This window comes from Oryzias latipes, chromosome 8 (genome assembly GCF_002234675.1).
Source record: "Oryzias latipes chromosome 8, ASM223467v1".
NCBI classification, from domain to species: Eukaryota; Metazoa; Chordata; class Actinopteri; order Beloniformes; family Adrianichthyidae; genus Oryzias; species Oryzias latipes.
The window spans coordinates 16,714,049-16,736,705 of NC_019866.2; the positions used below are offsets into that span (position 1 = coordinate 16,714,049).

Here is a 22,657-nt window from a genome sequence, read left to right on the forward strand (position 1 = left end):
ACTTGAAAGAAGTTCATATGACTTTCTTTCAAAATAAATTCACGCCGTGTCACAGGATCATCTCAATGCAGCAAATGTAGCAGTGGGCCATGCAATGTAAACAGTGATTTTTAAAAAAAGTTTATTTTATCATTTGTGGCGCATGTCAGCAAAAATCTGTCAAAATGTTTTAGTACTTGTAATATGTACTGTCCTTCAACTGTTTTGTGAATGACTTGAATAAAGTTTGAGTTCGCTTCAAATTTTTTTTTTATTTGACTACTTACTTACTTTTTACATTACAGCAGTGCTTCTCAAACAGTGGGGCGATGCGATGCCAGGGGGGGCGCGCAGTAGTAGCGGTTTTAGGCACAGGTAAAACGGGCAATTGCTCGGGGCGCAAAAAGGGGGGCTGTGGTGACAGCAGCTCAGTGCTTGGAAAAAAATCTGCGCCACTGTAGGTTTCCTATTATCTGTTATATGAGTTTGTAATAGCCTGAAACCTGTGAACTGCCGTCCTGCCGTCTCCTGTCATTCTTTATTAAATACTGTAGATATTTTTGTTATATGTCTCTATTTTCCATAAATGTATTCTTTGTCTCCCTGTGGTTTAGTTGGTGTTAGTATTTGACATAAAGACAGCAGGTAATGCAGTAAAACAGCTGCACTTTATGAGATCATGAATAAACAATAGATCATTTAGAAAAAAGAAAGAAAAAAAAATCACTAATCACTAATCTTTTTTTTCTGTTTTAGACTATACCAGGTTTTCTGTGTGGCTAAATAAAGTTAATATTTGTTGAAAGTGGATTTATATTGTTTTTTTTGTTAATGTTAAAAGATACAATTTTAGGTATACTTAGCCATTTTTTATATCCTAATATATTGTCACCGCGGCGACTGTGTGTGTGTGGGGGGGAAGGGGGGCTAGGGGAGGCGCGAAACGTTTTCTTTTTCCTAAGGGGGGGGGGGGGGGGGGGGGGGGCAAAAAATAATTGAGAAGCACTGCATTACAGTAACTTTTAAAACTTTTTTTTTTCTTTAACCAAAGATTAAGGGGTAAAAGAGCCACATAAGTCTCCGGAAGGTTGTAGACCCCTGAACCGGACCAAATGGCTCTTTTGGAGTTAAAGGGCCTATACCATGCAAAATCGTTTTTTGAAATATGAAGTGCATTATAATGTTTATTCTTCACGAAAAGAAACCCCAAAGTGGTATTTTGATCCATTCACAAATTTCTGAGTATTTCTCTAAAAACCTGCGCTCAAGGCACTTTCCCCTCTCAACTCACAACAACGAGCAGATTCTCATTAGCTATTATAGAAAAGTGAGAAGAGACCCTTCCAGGAAGAGACTGCGCTGCCAGCACCACCCCCCCGGCAAACAAAAAACACCTACTTTCTCTACAAAGCTAGCGGTGATCTTCAAAATGTCTTCATTCAATTCACTTTTAATTCAATTCAATTTATTGGTTGATGGGGCTTACCGCGCCTGCTGCCCCAATCGCGCCGCAGGACCTCAGATTGCGTCTGTTCTTTGACTTAACATTAAAACTTGACACCCCTGATGCGCAAATCGAGTCCGGTGTAAATGCAGCATTAGAATAGCATGGTATAGGCCCTTTAAAGATTGCAGACCCCTTAAACAATCTTTCAAAAGACACAAAAAAAAAATATTTTAACCGTTAGTCAATTAACTAGTATTCTACTAAAATGATTTTTTTTTTAAAACAATCAGACCACAGAGGAGTTTTTTGTGATCCAATCATGATAGTGACTCACAGATCAAGAAGATATTTTGCCACTTCGGCATCAGACTGTAAACCTTTGGCTTTTTTCAGTGAGCGCCATGTGTCAAAGGCTGTCCCAATGGCCACCCGAGTGTCTAAGGGTCTCTTGGTGGCACGTTTGACTGGCTTGTGTTTACCAGCAGAACCTCCAAGCGGTCTGACTTGATCTGGAAGCACTGGCATACTTGTTAAACCTGTGAAACAACAAAAGATAATAAGATACACCATTATAAAAATATTATGCTTTGGAAATAGTTTATCTGTGAACAGAGACCTAAATTAGGAAAAAAATAATAAATGAATAAATACATTAAAACCTGAATATTAGTACCACACGTTTGTTTAACACTTGGCAAAATCATGTGAAGGTTAATGTATTAAATATACTTGAGTATTGGTATAGCAAGTATACCAAAGACCATGCAAATGTAGTGTAGGAATTATACTAACTGAATCCTTCAGACTAAATAGGAACATGTTAGGCTTGGCTGATGATGTTCGCACATATTTACGTCCGACCAGCACAAAAATTCATGGAAATTAATGAGGGCCAAACATAACAGGTACAGCCAAAGATGCTCACTGCTTTAAGTCCATCCAAGGCTTAATTTTATGGAAGCATGTCTGTCTGATAATTCAAAATAATCGTCAATACAGGAAATGCTTTTTTATTTTCACAATAAAACTGTGTTTGTTGACTCAAAAATAAAATGCAAAATCAATCCACCAAATTACTTTTTCTTTTTCAACACCGCTCATTCTGTCACTTACAGTATTTTCACGACTATGGGCCGCACTGGGTTATAGGGTGCAGTTTCAGTTATGGGTGATTTTTCTGTATTTGACACACACAAAGGGCGCACCGGGTTCTAGGGTGCGGGCACATTAACACATTAAAATACGCATGCTAGTGTGTGTTTAAAAAAGCAGCAGGAGCGAAACTGAGTTGGTTGTGATTTACTTTCTATTTTTCTCATCTTCTGTATCTGTAAAGAAACAGCTGGGCTAAATGTTTGTCAAATACGCCAGGTTCACTTTTGTCATTGTCAGAGTCCGTCTCGTTGCCGTGCGGCTCTTCATTAATAATGCCGGCTATTGCGAAAGCTCAAAGAACAGTGGAAGCAGACACATTAGCCCAAGCATCTACAATCCATTCACAGATTGTGGCATAACTCGCCCGGCGCTGCCTCCCAATCTTAGTGAAAGTTAGTTCCCGTCCATCATCCATCGCTCCCACGCCGTTCGCAACCTTACAACTGCAACCTCGCAACCGGTGTGTACGGGCCTTTAAGGCCTGGCGAATATTCGCCAGCATTTTTCGCACGTTTTTTGTGTTCACACCCAGGCGATTTTCGCTGACGATGAGCCGAGCGAACATGCAATTTCATTCCCTGACATTAGATGGCGCTTAATGTAAAACAGAAATACTCCTGTACACAAGGTGGCGCTGCGCAACTTTACGCTTCTTAAAGTCGCTTTTCACTCAGAAGAAGAGAGCAAGTATTTAAGCGCTTGTCAGAATCATACAAGGAAAACATGAATATTTCAAGGTTCTGGGATATTTTAGAATGTCCGATATTATTTCTTCGCGGCAGTGTAGACGCTACTTGGCGTTTATCTTCTACGCTGGTATATGTGCTCAGAAAGGCAGTTTTGTGTTTGAGCGCCCCCAAGTTGTGTTCTACTGTAATTTCAGAAGCTCCAGACACATGTGCAAAAGCGCCATTCTCATTGGTCGTATAGTTTTGACGCGGCGCGTCAAACCAAAAAAACGAACGCGAGGCGTTTTTTAAAAAGTGACGCTTTGACGCGTGGCGTTTTTTCGCGTCGGTGTGCACACTCACATTGGTGCCGGGACGAATATCGCGGGCGAAATTCGTCCCGGTGTGTACACCATGTTTACACCGATGTCCAGCAGTTGGAGTTCCTTCGTCAAGCCCCCTGGGATGACAGCAAGCTCCGAGTTCATTTGATTCTTTTGTATTTGCACAGCGTCTGATAGGCGTGTGACAATAACTGCATCACCGCGGTGACACGTCAACGCACGTTCCTCTTTTATATTTATTTATTTAATATTTTTAAAGTTCTGCATATGGTGCGTTATTTGAACTATAATAAACACATTCGTCTTTGCACGACGCGGCCGCCCGCCGGAGGATTTTGTGTTTTGGGGGGGGGGGGGGGGGGGGGGGGGGTCGCGACTCTTGCTGCTTCATCACCGCGGTGATCAAAATTCCATTCCACACCGCCACAGCTCTACTCCAGAGTTTTCCTGGGGGAGACCTTTTATCACTGTTCTCCTTAACTCCGTCACACCAAACATGAACGTGCACCCCCAACACACTTGTGCGCACTCTTACTCACTCTTGCGCGTCACACGCAGCGCGCTGACACACATACTCATCCTACAACACCTATATAGTTAGTTCATTAGTTAGATAGTTTTTACTGTTATTTGTTTGTAAAGAACATTGCCTTGTAATTATGAATTGTATTCATTTGCGACGCGGCCGATGGGGGATTTTATGTTCGGTGGCGGCAGGGGGCGGGGGCTTGGGTGCAGGTTGCTGTTAACCGCGACTTCTGCTGCTTCATCACCGCGGTGATTAAAAATCCCACACCATCAAAGCTGTAGCCTCTGTGAGATGTGCACGCATGGAGTCACAGATTAACAGAGACGGTGACGCGTTTAAAAAAACCATCTGGTCTCTTTACGTAAAACCTCATTCAGCCACACTTCCCTCCCCCGTTCTCATGCTGTCTTTCTCCTACGTCCTCTGCCGAAGTCCCATAACAACACATTAGGCAAGGGGTGGCGAACAAGTTTGACACCAAGAGCTGAATGTTTTTCACTGTGAGAGTCAAAGAGCCACACCCCACACTGACCTGCCAAGACGTACACACACAAACACACACACACACAATTAAAGCCGTATTATTTTCCAGAAAACACTCCTCTCCCTACAATACAACAGCAAGTACTGTACTTCTGTTTATTTCAAGGAAAGTGTCCACCCTCAATACACACATCAAATGCAGCTTAGCCAGAGTTAACACAGCGACTACCCTGAAGGTCTGATACCCCCTCCACACACACAGGCACCTCCCTCTCTCATCCCATACACATACACTCTCTATCTCACTCTTTTCTCTGCCTCTCTCTGACACACACAACTACTCAGTGACGTGCAGTGAGGTTGACGGCTGGTGAGGCACCAACTCCTCTCAAGTCAGATTTATGATAGTAAAAACTGAATATTTTACCATTCATCCAACAGCATTTAACTGTTAATTCTTTGTATCTCAACATTCCTCTTTCAATGACGCTTACAACAACAAATACGCAAACATCTGGACAGAGCATCCTTCTGGTGTCCAAGTAATTCATATTCACAATAAACACATTAAATACATTACATTTCAGTTATGTGTAGCATAAATACATTTTAACCTTCATTAAAAAAATGTGCTTTTATCATTTTTTTTAATTTAAAATTAATGATTGATTTTTTATATGAAAAGCTGATAATAGGCTCCGTGCACATAACTAAGGAGTTCTACTTCCGCCGCCTTGAGTGTGAGGCCGACCATTTCCGGTTTGCGACTTCTATAGCAGCGACACGGCAGATTTTGATTGCGAAATGGCATATTTCACCCGTTGTCTACAAGGTCTCCCGAAAATCGCCGTGAACGACATCTACAGGATCGTGGTTACATGGGCAAAATATCGAAAAAAATATAGTGTCGAAAATACCGAAAGGGAAATGTGTCCCGTTGTAAACAAACCTTTGCTGTCACATATTTATGCAGCAGCTTGGTATATAAGAGGCGATCTTCCAAACGTGCTTTTATTAATGTTGTGAATGTTATGAAGTGCCTGTTCGCTCATCATTTTATATTTAATCCTTGTGGTCAGTGCTTTTTTTGTGGAAGAACAGAACTGAAGAAGAACCCAGTGATAGGAGAGGCTAACAACATTAGCCCACATTGGCCTTTTGATGGACACAAAATCCAGGACAAACCATGCGGGAAACGCTGCAATCTGAATACTGCCTGCACGTAAATCTCTGGGAATAATATCAGCCTTTATTTTGTCGGGGCACAACTAGAAACACAATTCCATGTGATGTTTTTGAACAGTTTCTAAGAACTGAGCGACATTTCTGCTCTGAAAAGCAAACTGTGTGCTCTGCTCTGTCCTCGCGAGTCCTGCAGCCGCTAACCCAGAGCGGCGGGTCGGCTCGCAGTCCGAATTCTCACACGTAACAAAGCACCCTCCCCTCAAACACATTAATAAATCCGGCTGCTCTGCTCAGAGGTTCACTCGGTCCACTGGCACCGAAACCCGAACGCAGAGCTCGGGTGCCGGGTCCAGACCTCAGTGGGCACGCATCCCCCCGCATCTCCCTCGTGAGGGGTGAAAGAGAGGGGAGAGCCAGCAAGGCGAGAGTGGTGCGGCGCTTTTCACGGGGCGTCCGCTGAGCAGTTGGTCGGTCCCATATGAGCTCCAAGGCTTTCTCTCAGCGAAACACCATCTATGCGTGACGTAAACAAGAGCAGTGGTGACACACGATCGGAATGAACCGTTTACATGCTAAACGATCGGTATAACCCAGCTATCTCGATCGGAAAGAAATTTTGATCCGAACAAGTCTGACCGGGGCAAAGTATTCCGAACGGCGTGTTTACATGACGCATTTTCTTTCCGATTGCTGCAAAAACAAAACATGACGCGTCTTGCTTGGGGTGAAGTCCTCCCGCCGTGTTCACCATTCGGCTCTCACCGACACATATACTGGAAAGCTATGAAAGCTTATATTAGTACTGTTGTACTTTGACAAATTCGCACACGGGTACACAACAATGTTGTGAAGTCTTTGTCACGCGTTGAAACACCAAACGCCTGTCTTTTACCCGAAATCCGCTACTATTTACTCAAAACTAGCAACTCAACAAAACTCCCCACAACAATAACACGACCAACAGGAAGTTGTCGGCCTCACACTCGCAACACGGAAGTTAACCGGAAGTTCTATCGTGCACGTAGGCTATTGCTAGAATATTGATACATTGCAATGACTCATCTCATTTTAACAATGTGGCAGGCAAATGAGGGCTCAGCTGCTGCTTAACTGGCCGCTCCTTTTCATGCCCCTCCTGTCCGGGACCAGAGACCATTTAACAGTACACACACAAGCGGCCAAACAGCATGCAAGTCACTTCTGCTCAAAGCCCCCTAACTCATGGTTTTACACCCAAGATTCCCCACTTCCCATAAGTCTAAGGGGCTGAAGGCGGGGCTCTGCGCACAAACAAGAATCTACGAGTCCGGCTGCACTTCTCAGAGACACGCTTTTCTCCCGTAGAGCAGCCGGTCGGTTCTGTTCGTGCTCCAAAGCCTCTTCTGCAGCGCCATACCATACTGACATCTTCACCCTGCCTCCCCCCTGGAACTGCTGACTGGAAATGAATTATGGAACAGTTTTTGCATGGTGGATGTGAAAGGGAAAATATAATATCCTCTTTGCATTATCGCATTAATTTTGTCACAGATTGTGCAGTGTTAAAGTAGAAAATGAAAAAACTATATGGATAATGGTTTTTAATTTTATTTTTTAGTCAGTTGATGCAGTTGCATTATTAAAATGAAGAAAGCAATTCAGTTCATCCATTTTAATTGTCAAATTAGATATTTCTAATGGAATTTTGGCACACATTTACCAGAGAACTTTTTAAAAATGAAATGTCAACTACCATTTTCTTAATCATTTTAATTAAGTGAAAAAATGAGCGATGTTTAAGAAGAAAAAGCCATTTGACGGATTGATTTTTTAATTTTATTTCTGAGTCAACGAATGCAGCTTTTTTTGAAAATTTAAAAACTTTTCCGGTGTCGACTTTTATTTTGAATTATGCGACTGATACACTTCCATAAAATGTTGTTGTTGGCAGCACTTGTTTAAAGTTAAACTTAAAAAAAGTCAGATTAGTTGTCACGCTCCTAGGTGTGAGAAATGTGTTCTCCACAGTTGATCCATCCCTTGGGGGAGCGGTGAGCAACAGAAACTGCAGCACTCAGGAATCATTAGGTGATTATTATTTGACCCCAGTGAAGTGCGGTGAGGTTGATGGCTGGTGAGGCACTGACTCCTCTGGAGTCAGATTTACAATTGCAAGATCTGAATATTTCAACGTTCATCCAACAGCAGCTAACAGCATATACGATACACACAAAAACATATTTGTCTTACAGAGAATATTTCTTTTATAGACATGGATAGAACACTCTTCTTGTGAACAAAGGATTCATATCTATTGTAAAAAAATTAAAGTATACAGATTTGTTCAGCACACATTTAATTTTGACCCTCAGTAACTATTTCTGGTATTTTTCCAACTTCAAATTCTGCTGCTTTTACATTATCAAATGTTGTCTGTTAAAATTAGAATAAAAATAATTATTTTAGGCCTAAAATTTAGTTTTCAAATACTTAAATTTCTTTCCAATTACTCCCATGAAATTTTTGTAAAACAAAAATTGAAAACTATGTTTGGCCTTTTACTTTTTATGTCCATGCGCCGATCCTTCTGCATAAAAAGCTCTATGATCTGGTGGAAAAGTTTTACTTATTTTCCATTAGTTTAACGAGTCTCGACCCTCTCAATGCAGAAAGATGTCCTCGGTCTGTTCTTTCTACGGCACCAGTGTAGCTTCAAAGCAGCTGTCAGCTCACGTCTGCCCTCTGCTGGTGAGGCTTGCTTCATCTACAGCCTTTTCTGCGTGCTTACATCAGCATTCTCACCGCACGTCTCCTTTAACAACACTGTAACACTGCACGATCACATACTGTGGAAAATGTGTCGAGTCAACTGAAGATGTATCTTTAACACAGATCAGTGGAAAATAAAATCTACTTAATGCACGTTTTTCTATTTTATCACAATGACAGGTGAGGCTGAGCTTCACTTGCCTCATCTGACCGCACGTTACTGTTTGACCCTAACCGTAACCTGTAATACTAAAAAATTAACCCTTCCTGACTCTGGGTTTGTACAGCCATGGAAAAGGTTCAGCACTTCGAAAATTAAATGCAAATAGACATTTTCTTTAGGATTACAGTATAAAGATAGTACATAAAAAGTAAGATCCGAAGTAGAAGGACCGTTACGCACACACGAAGCCAAAGTTACGCACGGATCTACCGTGAGACTGTTTTCACGTCTCACAAATTCGTCCGTTAGTGCTGCGTTTAAATACCAGTGGAATGCTCTGTCATTAGAATTTTCCTATCAGCCTTCCCTTCTAAACGTATTTCCTTCAGTGGGTGTAGCAGGGCTTAAAAAAAACTTTAAAGGAAAATAAAAATTATTATCTGAGAATATGACGTTCACTTTTAAACGCTAATATATTTATTAAAAGTATATTATTCTCCGAGACACCGAATTGATACTGAAGGAAATTATATTTTTGGTCCTCACTTTAGAAGGGTTTCTCTGTCTTATTTTATTACGTTTTCTGTTTTACATATATCACCTTTAGTTTATTCCATAGCTAAAGTGTGTGCTTTAACTGAACTCCGTGCATCCTGACCTCACATTCCTGAGATGTGACCTATGGACAGCAACTGTCAGTCATTCCCCTACAGAGAAGGGGGATGCTGACCTCTCGGGGGATGCTGACCTCTCGGGGCACTGGCCAGCAGAAATGGAGCCAGCACTCTAATCTAAACCACCTGAGGAATAGAGTATGTCTGTGAGAACCGCTCTGGATGTCCAGTTCTCAAGAAGAACAAAAGACTGAACTTTGACCCAGAACCTCCATGGATTTCCTGCTGTCAATCTGATTTGTTGTGGACAGAAAGGGACGGAGTTTACTGCAACACTAGGTGTCCCTTTGAAGTCATTCCCTGAGGAGAGGAACTGGTCACGGAGAATGACCCTCTACGATTGGCTGAAGGAGGAGACGGATCATCGATCAGCCAATGCAAGTGTTCCAGGGCGGAGATTCGACGTCATGTTTTCCGCGGGAGGAGGAAACCCGAATTGTCTTTAAAAGTCTGAACAGAGCATAATTTTATTGTCTTCTTCTGTCTTGTGGCCTTTCATGTAAAACGCCTGTAACTTCTTGCGTTTTGAAGGCCTTCTAAAATGAGGACCCAGATCTGTTTTAATTCTGTCTTAGAACTTTTGTTAGGGAATAAACCTTCTGTGACTTTATCCGGCTGAATCTTGGTCTTTTATCTCTCCCGACTATCAGAACATGCGTGGAAAAATCTCAGAGCGAAATATATTTTCCTACAATACAAAATGCGTAACAGGAACGACCAGTAGGGGGCACTGTTTTTTTTCTTCCGGAAAAATCAAAGGCAGTCAGACAGAGAGTCACGGGAAGAATGGCAGCCCATCTCGGTGGTCAGCGCCCCGAAGTAAGTAGCCTCTATGTTCAACACTAACATCTACTGTCTTCATGTATTGATTGAGTCATTGTCTGGATACGTTTAGAAGGGAAGGCTGATAGGAAAATTCTAATGACCGAGCATTCCACTGGTATTTAAACGCAGCACTTACGGACGAATTTGTGAGATGTGAAAACAGTCTCACGGTAGATCCGTGCGTAACTTTGGCTTCGTGTGTGCTTAACAAGGGATTCGTGCGTGTTTGTTAAAGATGTGTGTGTGTAAGTAGTTTCAAGCTGATGTAATCTTAATTTGTGCATACGTAAATTGCATTTTGTATTTTTTTCATTTTATATTTTTTTAACTTGTACACAAAACGTATTATGTGAGTAACAAATCCCGCATAAATCCTAATTTGTGCACAAATCTTAATTTACGCACGCACAAAGCAAGAATATGCTCTTACAAATCCTAATTTACGCACAAATCAAGAATTACGCACGCACAAATCCGACTGAGTCTAATTTCTCTCCATACGTTTGCTTGAGGCTTCTCCTGGATTCATAAAATTGCGCTCCAAGACCATACACAGGACTATATTTGATAACATTCAGCATTTTCTGCATTTTGCCTCAACAAGAGCGGATAATGCCTCCCAAAAAAAACAACAAAGAAATGGACAATACACTCTCTGTACCTGATGATGAAGAGCAACAGCTAGGCATGATGAAACTCTGAAGCAACTTCTGGATAAAATTACATCAATGGGAGATCGAATAAGTAGAGCTAATCTACATATTGTCAACGTGAAAGAGGGAGAGGAACAGTGGAACGTCTTGTCCTACCTGACGCAGAACCTCTCGAAATGTTCCCTGAATTGGCTGAGAATCCCCCGGAGCTGATGCGGGCTCACTGCTCTGGCCCTCCGCGCAAAACCGGAGAGGCCAAGGACCACCATTCTGAAATGTCTACGCTTCACGGACAGACACCGCAAGTGCCGTGAAGTCAGAGGTGAGAATTGAAGGCAACATAATCCGTTTTACCCCGCATTACAGCGATGCCACGGCCCAACGTAGGCCTTTATGTTATCCAGTTATGGAACAGGCTCATGTTTTGGGCTTCAACATCTTCCTGCTGTATCCTGCTGTCATCAGACTGCATTTATTTGAGGAGGCAAAGGACGCAGAAAAATGCATTGACTCCTTTGGACCAGTCACTAATAATAATACAAATTAATAATAATTTTGCTGGATTTATTTTTTCTGAGACATACTGTATTTGTTTCCTTCCGCATTTTCAACGTAAGACGTCAGCAACGACAGTATAACTGAATGACGTTATCGATGACAGGACAATTTGAGAGCGCAAGAATTGTGAGCTATTAATTTGCATCACCTCAGCTGATATATCCTAAATTTAATCTAATATGCATCACCCCAGGAGAGCCTAAAGGCATTTGTGTTTATTCTAAGTCACTGTATGTAGTGTATGAGTGCCAAAATGGGTGTGTGGGTGTGGGGTGACTGTTATTTCTGTTCCTTGTATCTCTGTTTGATTGTATGTGGCCCTTGCTCTCTGACCGCTCACCTGCTCTTCCTGCATTCATGTTACTGAGAAACAACTACGGAACTATGAATAACTTCAGTGACAATTCATCCTCATCAGAAGATTTTATCTAGATTTGATCTAGATTTCCCCAGCTGTTTAATTATAAATATCAAAATAGGTTGAATGACATAGATCCAGATAGTAACATTTTGAAAAACACCAATAAATGTGCCTATATTACCGACACTACATTTAAAGAAACAATATAATTGGACAACAAGTTATCAATAATTCGCTTCAACAGTAGGAGCTTGTACAGTAACTTTGAAAATATAGTAGAGGACGCGTATCATTCTGTTCCCCGCGCTGCTCTGGGAATTTCCGACAACTGCCTAGTCTATTCTCATCCCAAGATATAAGCAATGGCTAAAATCAGCTAAGCCCATAGTGAGGACCGTGAAGAGATGGACGAATGAGTCAAAGATGTAACTGCAAGCCTGCTTTGACTGAACTGACTGGAGAGTCTTCGAGGCTGCTGCTTCAGACCTGAATGAACTCACTCATCCTACATCAGTTTTTGTGAGGACATGTGTGTGCAGACCAAAACCTTCTGCCCATTCAACAACAACAAACCATGGTTCACTGCTAAGCTTAGGCAACAATGTCAGGAAAAGGTGATCGGGACCGGTACAAGCAGGCCAGGAATAAGTTAACAAAGGAGATCAAGGCCACAAAGAGGACCTACACTGCAAAGATGACGGACCAGTGTTCTGGCAATGACTCTACTGCAGTTTGGAAAGGCCTGCAGACAATCACTAACTACCGGAGACCATCACCTCAGACAGTTACCACCTGGTTTAAGAGCTTAACGACTTCTACTCAAGGTTTGAAAGAACTTCACCTCCCCCCTCGGCCACCATTTCCATCACACAGGATCGACCTGCAATCCCAACCTCCCACATACCTGCCTATGAGGGTCCGTATAAGACATTGTTTATTCTGAACCATTCACATTCATACATTCTTGCTCTCACAGTCATATATACTCTCTTTCGCATACATATATTCTCTTACGCATACATATATTCTCACTTGCACATCCATATATTCTCTCACTCGCATGCATATATATTACTTTACACATACATACATTCTCACTCTCATTGTCACTCTTAAAAAAGAATGTATGTATGTGAAAGACAAGTATATATGTACGTGTGAGGAAGAGTTTATATGTGCGTGTGAGAGAGGAGTATGCATGAAACGGAAGTGACTTTGCATGAAAATGAAGGCACTTTGAATGAAAAGGAAGGCACTTTGCATGAAACGGAAGGCAGATGATTTCTCGTGCTCTGATTGGACAAGAGGCCGCTACCTCCCATTTTGAACACACTGTAAACCCTAACACTTGTACTGACTCATAACTATTAAGGTTACACAACTTAAATGTCATTTTGTAGTTGATTCAACTATAAAGTATTAAGCTCTATCAAGATTTTTTCAAATTTAACTTAACAGTGCTAAATATTTTAAAGCTTATTTGTATCTAGCACTCAAAAATTTTAAGATCCCTGAAGTAGCATCATGACGTCATCACGTACTGGTGGGAGGGTCTTTCGTTTTCTCTACGTTAGCTCAGGTGGCCATGTTGGGTTTGCCGAATGAGAGTATGCGACGTTTGAAATTGAAAGTCGAGCATTTTATTTTTTTGCAAAGCGTTGCAATTTCGTCCCGCTTCAAGACGCCCCAACCTCGGGTTTTTTTTTTCCATCCGCCTCATCGCTGATGGTGCCGTCTTGTCTTCAGCCCTGATTTAATTTGGTAAGTTAAGTATCGTTCATGGTTTATTTTGAATGAATGCTTTAAAAATGCTCTTATACTACAGTAAATGTGGTTTACTGTTGTTTAAACATATGTGTGTTACGATTGTTTTAGAGCTTAATGTGGCAATGTATACATGATTAGTTTGTCATAGCAGACGTATGGCGAGCCAAACCCAAAATGCATTTCTGCCCGTAAGTTACGACAGTGATGAGTTGTTGTTTTTTTTTTCAGAGGTAGAAATGATCTGTTATGCTGCAATCACACTAAATGTGATCCGCGTGTGAAATTCGCGTTGGAGGCCTCTGTCTGTGGCTAAAGTTTGCTGCTGGACATTTGTCCAAAAATGTCACTCAAAGCCTCTAACGGTTGTGTGGGAGGAGCTACCGCCAACAGTATTAAGCCTGGTTGCTACATGGAAGCATTGGGTTTTGAATGCAGCTTTAAGCTTTTATAAATCACTGATCTCCATTATAAAAAAGGTTTTTGTAAAAATAAATTAATCAACGTGCTCGTGTTGTGTTCAGGTACCGAACTACAGAGTGTTCAGTGTTTCACCTCCAGGTAGACGCCAAGGCCAGCCAGGTAACTTGTCTCAGTTACAGGCGGCCTTTGTCTAGAGCTATTTAAAAAAAACAAAAAATGCAATAGGTTGTGTCAATAGGGGGGGGGATGCCCCTTTCCCAGTGCGTAGAGCCGACCAAAAAAACAAGGGTCTTCCAAGCTTTCCGGTCTTGTGCCAGAAGCTCAGTATCCTTCATAGCAACCCCATAAGGTTTAACATCCCCTGCAATAACATCTGTCCACCGAGTACGGGGTTTGCCTCGAGGTCGTTTCCAGCCCGCAGCCCCTGGGTTAAACTCAAAGATGGCCCGCGTCGGATGGTAAGAGGTAAAACGGAGAAGATGGCCGAACCATCTGATGCGGCGTTGCGCAACAAGGCAAGAGGCTTGGGGCTGGCAAGTTTAAGCTCTTAAGGCTTTGTTAGAGACATGTTGGGGCCACTTGATGTTCTCAATGGTCCTGAGAGCCCGGCTGTCGAAGCCATCTATTCTTGCGGCTAAGCTCTTATTTAAGGGCCATGTCTCAGAACCATAAAGCAGAATGGGAAGTACAGCTAGGTTGTAGATCCGGAGCTTTGTCTTGCGCGAGATGTTTTGATGACGCCACAATGGTTTTTTGAGAGACTGCAGGGCTGATGCTGCCAGTGCCCTTCTGCGGGTGATCTCTGGTTTTAGGTCACCGTTAGCCGTCACTATGGATCCCAGGTATGTAAAGCTCTTCACAGGCTCGATGACATTGTTGCCGAGCTGGAGAAGGGGTGGGTCTGGGCCGTCACCAACGTGCATGAATTTGGTTTTTGTCCAGTTCACCATGAGACCATACTTCTTTGCCTCTCTGCTGTAGATGCTCAGAGCAAGTTTTAGCTGGCTAAGGGATGTGCTGAATAGGTTGTGTAGTGCAATAAATGTTTTTTGATGAGAATATAATTGAAACATTTTTTAACATTGAAAAATCTCTTTTGGACTTTTTCAGATACTGAACTTCAGAAAGTTCACCAGAAAGTCACCATTTCACCAGAAAAGAGGTGTCAGTGGGTGAGTTTTATACTTATTTAATACATTCATCCTGAACTATTACCATTATTAGATTTATACGGCAGCATGGAAACATTTATGCACATTTTAACTAGCCAAAGGTCTAAATAGAGTTGAAATTATTTACAATTTAACTAAACATATTTAGATTGCAGGCTGAAGGTGGCACAATGGAATGGAGGTGCAAGTTGTGTTCTGTTACTTTGGCACTATGCAGTACTACATATAATACTGCAGTACTACATAGCCAATATTCCAAAGTGTTTCCACTGCCATGTATGTGGAGACACTTTGGAATATTGTCATGTCTTTATGACAGTATATTACAATAATAAAATGATGTTGCATTAGCACCATTCCGTCATTTGAAACCATGAAAACTCATCTGTCAAGATCTGAAATGGATTTATGTAGAGTAGATGCAGTCAGAGGAAATTGTGCAGTTTTTACATGTTTGTGTAACTTAAAGCTGCCCTTTTCTGAGACCAAGTCCACCAAAACAGACAGGAACTGGCCAGCTTGGTTAGGATTTATGACCTCCAGGTGAATTTCTAATGTGCATAATTCAAAAACGGATAACAATCATTTGTAAACAGCTGTAAGAAGCCAAGGTGTAACTTGCCTTAAAAATGACTTTGGGTCTTTGACCTGAAGTGGATCATGCCATGAACACTGTATTGTCCTCTTACTAGAAATAGACATCTAGAAAAGGTATCATTTTATTATTTCTTAAAGTTCCTTAAATAAATATTGGAAGTGTTTGCTCTGCATTTGCTTCAAAGGTAATGTATATTTCTTTTTATTCTTTTAGGACCAACGTGACGTGAACATGAGACGGGCACTTGTCCTCCTTGCACTTCCTGTTTATCTGCATGAAGATGCCTCCAACCTCTTCAAGACCTGTACAGTAAGTGCACACGACTCCCTGTCAATGGTTTTCACTAATCCTTTAATATTGATTGAGATTTTATTGAGTGACATAATAAATAGGGCAATTGTTTGTAGTTTGTAAACTGAGTGATATTTTTAAATGGTTTTAAAAATGAGACGTAAGATGAAAGGCGAACATCAGGGACTCCTGATTGGAAGGAGTGGGAACCTTTTCGTTTACCTTTTCTGCTCCTGATCCATCATTATTTGAATAAAGAAAAATGAAGCTTTAGTCTTAAATTATTTTATAAATGTCCTCCTTCAGAAAAATGCTAAAGAACTTTTTAAAAACACAATTTTAATTGGAGTTGGTCCTTAAAACATCATAGCCAGTTGATTAAAAGCTAACAGAATGTTAGCATGAAAATATTCCCATTGACAGATGGCAGGAATGTCAGTTTTGGACATTAGTGTGATGAATATCTTTGAGGGTCTGAACTCATCTGTGTTTTTTGTTTTGTATTTTCCAGAATACCAGACCTCACAGACACCACTGCGGGTATCTTCTCAGTTGTCGTGGTGATGCTCCTGATGCTGCCGTCAGTGGTCCCACACATGTGGCTGACTAATCTCTTCTAACTCTTCGGGGACATCTATGCTCTGGACCTACAGCACCCCAAAAAACTTGAACTTGCCTTCATATTTATTCAGAATGCTGTCTTGAGCCTTGAGGACAGCAAACCACTGAAAGGACATTTATTGACGCTGAAGAATGTTTCGTTGAGTGAGTCTTCCAGAATGGACTATTTGTTGGTTTAAGTGTTATGTAACTAATGTGTTTTGTTGTGATCATTTGCTTTTTCTGCCGTACAATACAAAACCAACTCTTTTTGTCAATATGTTGTGTGGCACTCTTATAATGCAGTTTTATTGCACTGATTCTTTCTTCATCCTCTTGATATTTGTGCTTTTTTTTTTAAAAGAGCAATTAAAAAAAGTGTATTAAGCAATCACTATTGTGTGGCCTTCACGTTTGTTGGTTTTTATCAATGTTAGCTTTTAAAATGTAGTGGGGCAGTATCAATATCTCTGTTTAGAATACATTTTAAGCTGAAGAATTTTAAATATTTTCAATGCTACACATTTAATGAGTTAAAGAATTTATAAAGCATTTGAGTGAATTTTACATATTTTATGAGTTGAGTAATATAAAAATATAGTTAGTTTAAGCGTTTTTTAGTTGGAAAATATTAATTAAAGACTTTAAGTAAATAATCTCTCTTTTATGAGTTGAGGAATCTTAATATTTTTTATATGAAATAATACAAATTTAAGCCAACTGACAATATGAATTTTAATAAATGTTAACTTAAAAGTTTTAATAATATAACTTAACTGTTGCGTAATCTGTTACACAATAATTTTTAAATTCAGTCAACTCGCTAGGGATTACAGTGCAGACGCTAACATGAACCAGCAAGAAATCCCAAATTAACAGACTTGTGGTGTGGAAAGGTATGTTTTTCAGCTAGCAGTAATAATCAAAGTATCCGTTCTCTGTTTTAAAATGAGATTGCCACAGAACCGTATGTTATCTCATACTGGAACAGCTTTGGATGTAGAATTCAGTGGGAAAAGGTTTGGACCCTGCCACAAAAGTATATCATCACCAATAAAATCAGATAAATTTCTTTCAAAATTCTTCACAAATTTTATCCAGTGAAACATTTCTTTACTAAGTTTAAAAAAGATCTGGACATAAACTGTTCATTCTGTCATTCCTCACCAGAAACTGTGCCTCATCTTATTTGGTTTTGCTATTTCACTCAACTATTTTGGAAAGATGTGATACATTTTATAAGAACTCATCTATGTGAAGATTATAGATTATTTTACGAGCATATTATTTTTGGATATTTTACACAAGGAAGACTTAATGCAGAAAAAATATATGTAGTTAATTTACTTATAATTATGGCTAAATACTTTATACACAAGTGTAAATATGCCAACAAAAAAACAGTGTTTTATGTTTTTCAGAAAGAAATGGTTTTGTATGTGAACAGTATTAAATCTTCCACTAACAAAAAAGCTGTCAGAACAGTTGAAACATGGTCTCTCCTGAAACTTTAACAGATTCCTTTGCCTTATTATTTTTGTTTTCTTTTTGCATAACCTTTTTTACATGGTTATCATTATGTTTTTTTTGTTCATTCTCATGGCAAACGTGAAGATTGTATTTTGCACACAGTGGAGTTTTGTGTTTGGTATTTTGTATGTGCAAGATATTGTTAATAAAGTTTATTTAAAAAAAAAAAACGAACCGGCAAGAAGGAGCCACGGGGGTCCTGCAGCCATCGGAACCTTAACAAATATTTCATCTCCACCTCACCGTTGCCTTTTTTAAGAAATGACAGCTGGTTTTCCCACATTTATATGTAGTTATTGATCGAAAACAAGAGGAATTTGTTTTAATGTAAATGCGTGTTCCGGCGTCTACAGGAAGTGTCGCCCATAATTCACACAAAGGCTCATGGGGGCTAGGAATAAGGTGGATACGGATTTTCTGTTTCGGTGGCACTTCTATTACCATTATTGGTATTTGAGACATTCCTTTGTGTCTCTAGAGATGCAGACAGATTTGTGACCACTTGAGGTGAAGATAAAATATTTCTTAAGGTTCCGATGGCCTGCTGCAGGACCTCCGTGGCTCCTTCTTATTGGTTCATGTTAGCGTCTGTTCAAAATGGGAGGTGGCGGCCTCTCGTCCAATCAGAGCACGAGAAATCATCTGCCTTCCGTTTCATGCAAAGTGCCTTCCTTTTCATTCAAAGTGCCTTCATTTTCATGCAAAGTCACTTCCGTTTCATGCATACTCCTCTCTCACACGCACATATAAACTCTTCCTCACACGTACATATATACTTGTCTTTCACATACATACATTCTTTTTTAAGAGTGACAATGAGAGTGAGAATGTATGTATGTGTAAAGTAATATATATGCATGCGAGAGAGAGAATATATGGATGTGCAAGTGAGAATATATGTATGCGTAAGAGAATATATATGCATGCGAGAGAGAGAATATATGGATGTGCAAGTGAGAATATATGCATGCGTAAGAGAATATATGCATGCGAAAGAGAGTATGTATGTGCAAGAGAGAATATATGTATGCGAAAGAGAGTATATATGACTGCGAGAGCAAGAATGTATGAATGTGAATGGTTCAGAATAAATAATGTCTTATACGGCCCCTCATACCTGCCCCCTCATCTGCACTGAGGATCTGTGAACGAGATGTTCGCCAACAGTTCCAGAAGCAGAAGATCAGAAAAGCTACAGGAGCCAATGGAGTCTCTCCCTCCTGCCTGAAAGTCTGTGCTGACCAGCTAGCTCCCATCTTCACCAGGATCTTCAAAAGCTTCCCAGAGATGTGTGTGGTCCCTGCTTGTCTCAAACTCTCCACCATCATCCCTGTCCCCAAAAAGTCCCCAGTCACAGGATTAAATGACTACAGACCAGTTGCCCTGACCTCTGTGGTCATGAAATCTTTTGAACGACTGGTGGTGCTGGACCACCTGAAGGTCATCGCTGACCCTCCACTAGACCCCTTGCAGTTTGCCTACAGAGAGAATAGGTCAGGGGATGACGCAGTCAACATGGCTCTCCACTACATCCTGCACCATCTTGACTTTGCAGACACGTATGCACGGGTCCCATTTGTGGACTTTAGCTCTGCATTTAATACCATTGTCCGAGAGCCTTTTTACCACAAACTGTCCCAGCTCACCGTGCCTCTCCCCACCTGTCAGTGGATCACCAGTTTCCTGACTGACAGGAGGCAGCAGCTGAAACTGGTACGCTTCACATCAAGCACCCGGATCCTTAACAGTGGTGCTCCCCAGGGGTGTGTTCTCTCCACTCTGCTCTTCTCCCTCTACACCAGGGGTCGGGAACCTATGGCTCGCGAGCCATATATGGCTCTTTTGATGGTCACATGTGGCTCGCAGACAAATCCTTAATTTTACTTTTTTTTTTTCATCAGACCAGTCCTTCCCGGGTGCGATGCGATGCCAGAGGCGCGGAGTAGTATCGGTGCTTGGAGAGAAAACTATCAGTTTACTATTATCTATTATTTCACAGAGTTTGTACCAGCCGGAAACCTTTGAATTGCCGTGCCTAAAACGGCGCGCTCCCGTCTTTGAGGAAGAGCGCGCAGTTTCGGGGACGGGATGTGAGAGGGAGAAAGCAGAGGGTGGGGGTGGGGGGACAGGCAACAGGTGAATCGCGCAGGGATAGTAAAAGACCCGCTGTCCGTCACTCACTGCAGCGTGTGAGTGTGTGTTTGGTTCCATATCTGTCTCATATCTATAGAACATTCAGACCTACGATCACGTTTAAAGTCTCAACGCCTGCATGAAGCAGAAACTCACCACGTATCAACCAGACTAGACCATCAGCAAAACCACCACGAGAAATACTCATCATTTATTAGCAACAGAATAACAATGTTATGAAAAAGAATCCACAGACTTATTGTACTTTAAAAATGTTGAAATTACATCAAATGCACACATTCACTTGTATATTTAGTTTTAAACATATTGTCGCGGTCTGACTTGGACTGGGTGACTGGGCCGCGTTAAAAGTTCTGGAGTTCATGGAACGCATCAAGCAGAGATCTGATTGGCCCTCAGTTCTGTCGCTCAGGTGGTTGTTAGGTAGTTTGGACCAATGGGGTTCAGCTATGGGCCGAATAAGGGAAATGGGAGGGCTGATGCGGCAGTGAGAGAATATAAAGTTGGGAGAAGCGCTCTCTCTCGTCTCGGCGGGAGAGATTCAGGAGTTGCTGAATTAATTGTACGGCGTTCGTTGCGGTCTGCAGTCACCAGAATAAAGAACCTGAAAAGAGGTTAAGTCTCCGTGGCTCAGTGTGGGAAAGGGACGCTACATTATTGTATGGCTCTTTTGAAATTACATTTAAAAATATGTGGCGTTTATGGCTCTCTTGGCCAAAAAGGTTCCCGACCCCTGCTCTACACCAATCACTGCAGATCAAGAGCACCCTCTGTGAAACTCTTGAAGTTTGCAGACGACACCACAGTCTTTGGGCTCATCTGGTGCAGCCAGAACCACCTGGAGTTGAACCCACTTAAAACAGTGGAGATGACAGAGGACTTCAGGAGGAACCCCCCCTACCCCCCCCCCCTACCCCACCCCCCACCCACAATTCTCAACAGCACTGTACCCTCAACAGGCTCTCACAGTATCCTAGGGTCCACCATCTCACGGAACCTTAAGTGCACCGCTCACATTGACTTACTCCGGAAAAAGGCTCAGCACAGATTGTACTTCCTGCGACAACTCAAGAAGTTCAACCTGCCTCAGGAGCTGCTGATTATCTTCTACACGGCAATTATCCAAGCTGTCCTGACCACATCCATCACGGTCTGGTTTGGATCAGCAACTACACACGACAGGAACAGACTATAGATAATCATCAAATCTGCTGAGAGGATTATTGGTTCCACTCTTCCCTCCATTCAGGACCTGTACCGGTCCAGAGTCAGAAGGCGGGCTGGCAGAATTGCAAAGGACACCTCTCATCACTGCCTTTTCAGCCTTCTCACGTTTGGGCGGCGCTTTAGGACTACGCGCCCCAAAACCACTCGCCAAAAGGACAGCTTCTTCCCCAGAGCTGTCACTCTAATGAACTCCTGACTCCAGACCACTCAAGAACACTGAACAAAACCACAGAAACTGTCACATCAGAACTACTGTTGCATTTTTTATTTAGTTATGTTTAAATATTAATATATCTACCTCATAATACTTTCTTTTTATTATTTATCCTCTCCCGTCTTACTCCTAAAAACTTTTTTCATATCTTCCCAGTTGTCCCACTGGAAAATTAAAATACAACGTTTCCCATGCCTACTAATGAGAAGGAGGTATTGGAGACCATTAGGACATGTAGTAATAAAAAATCCCAGGATGCGGATGGTGTTGATATGAGAACCATTCAAAATGTTGCTGAAGCTAGTATCAAACTACTTACACATATTTTCAATTTGTCATTTAAATGTGGACAGTTTCCCAACAAAAAGAAAACTGCCAAAGTAATTGCTTTATTTAAAACAGGAGATAAGCAAAGTTTTACAAATTACTATCCAATTTCTTTATTGCCTCAGCTTTCAATAATATTAGAAAAAATTATTTAATTTAAGATTACTTAACTTTATCGAGAAAAACAATTTGCTATTCAACAGCCAATATGGCTTCCGACAAGGAAGATCTACATCACTTGCCTTGATTGAACTTGTTGAAGAGATTACCAACTGTATTGAAAAAATGTAATTCATCATTGGAATTTTCATAGAGCTACAGAAAGCCTTCGATACGATTGACCATCATATTTTACTGAATAAATTGATAAAGTATTGACTCAGAGGAGTTACACAAAACTGGTTAAAGAGCTAACTGGAGGATAGACAGCAGTTTGTACAGTTCGGTAATAATAAATTTAAAAATAGGAAAATCATATGCGGTGTACCTCAAGGTTCAATTCTTGGACCAACTCTGTTTTTAATTTATATTAATGATATATGCAAATTATCACAAATTATGAAATTCATACTTTTTACAGACGAT

The 22,657-nt window shown here is 41.1% G+C and overlaps 1 protein-coding gene across 3 annotated transcripts in view; it reads right to left on the bottom strand.

Moving 5' to 3' along the window:
* The window catches only part of atf7ip2 (activating transcription factor 7 interacting protein 2), a 39,616-nt gene that overhangs the window by 13,315 nt on the left and 3,644 nt on the right, over nt 1-22,657 (bottom strand). For 2 of the 3 annotated variants that reach the window (XM_023957684.1, XM_023957683.1), the window contains exon 2: nt 1,761-1,962. The exons of the other annotated variant lie outside the window; for it this stretch is intronic. In XM_023957684.1, coding sequence (XP_023813452.1) covers nt 1,761-1,951 — 191 coding nt within the window. In that variant the 5' untranslated portion in view covers nt 1,952-1,962. The remainder of the gene's footprint in view (nt 1-1,760; nt 1,963-22,657) is intronic. 3 annotated transcript variants of the gene reach the window in all.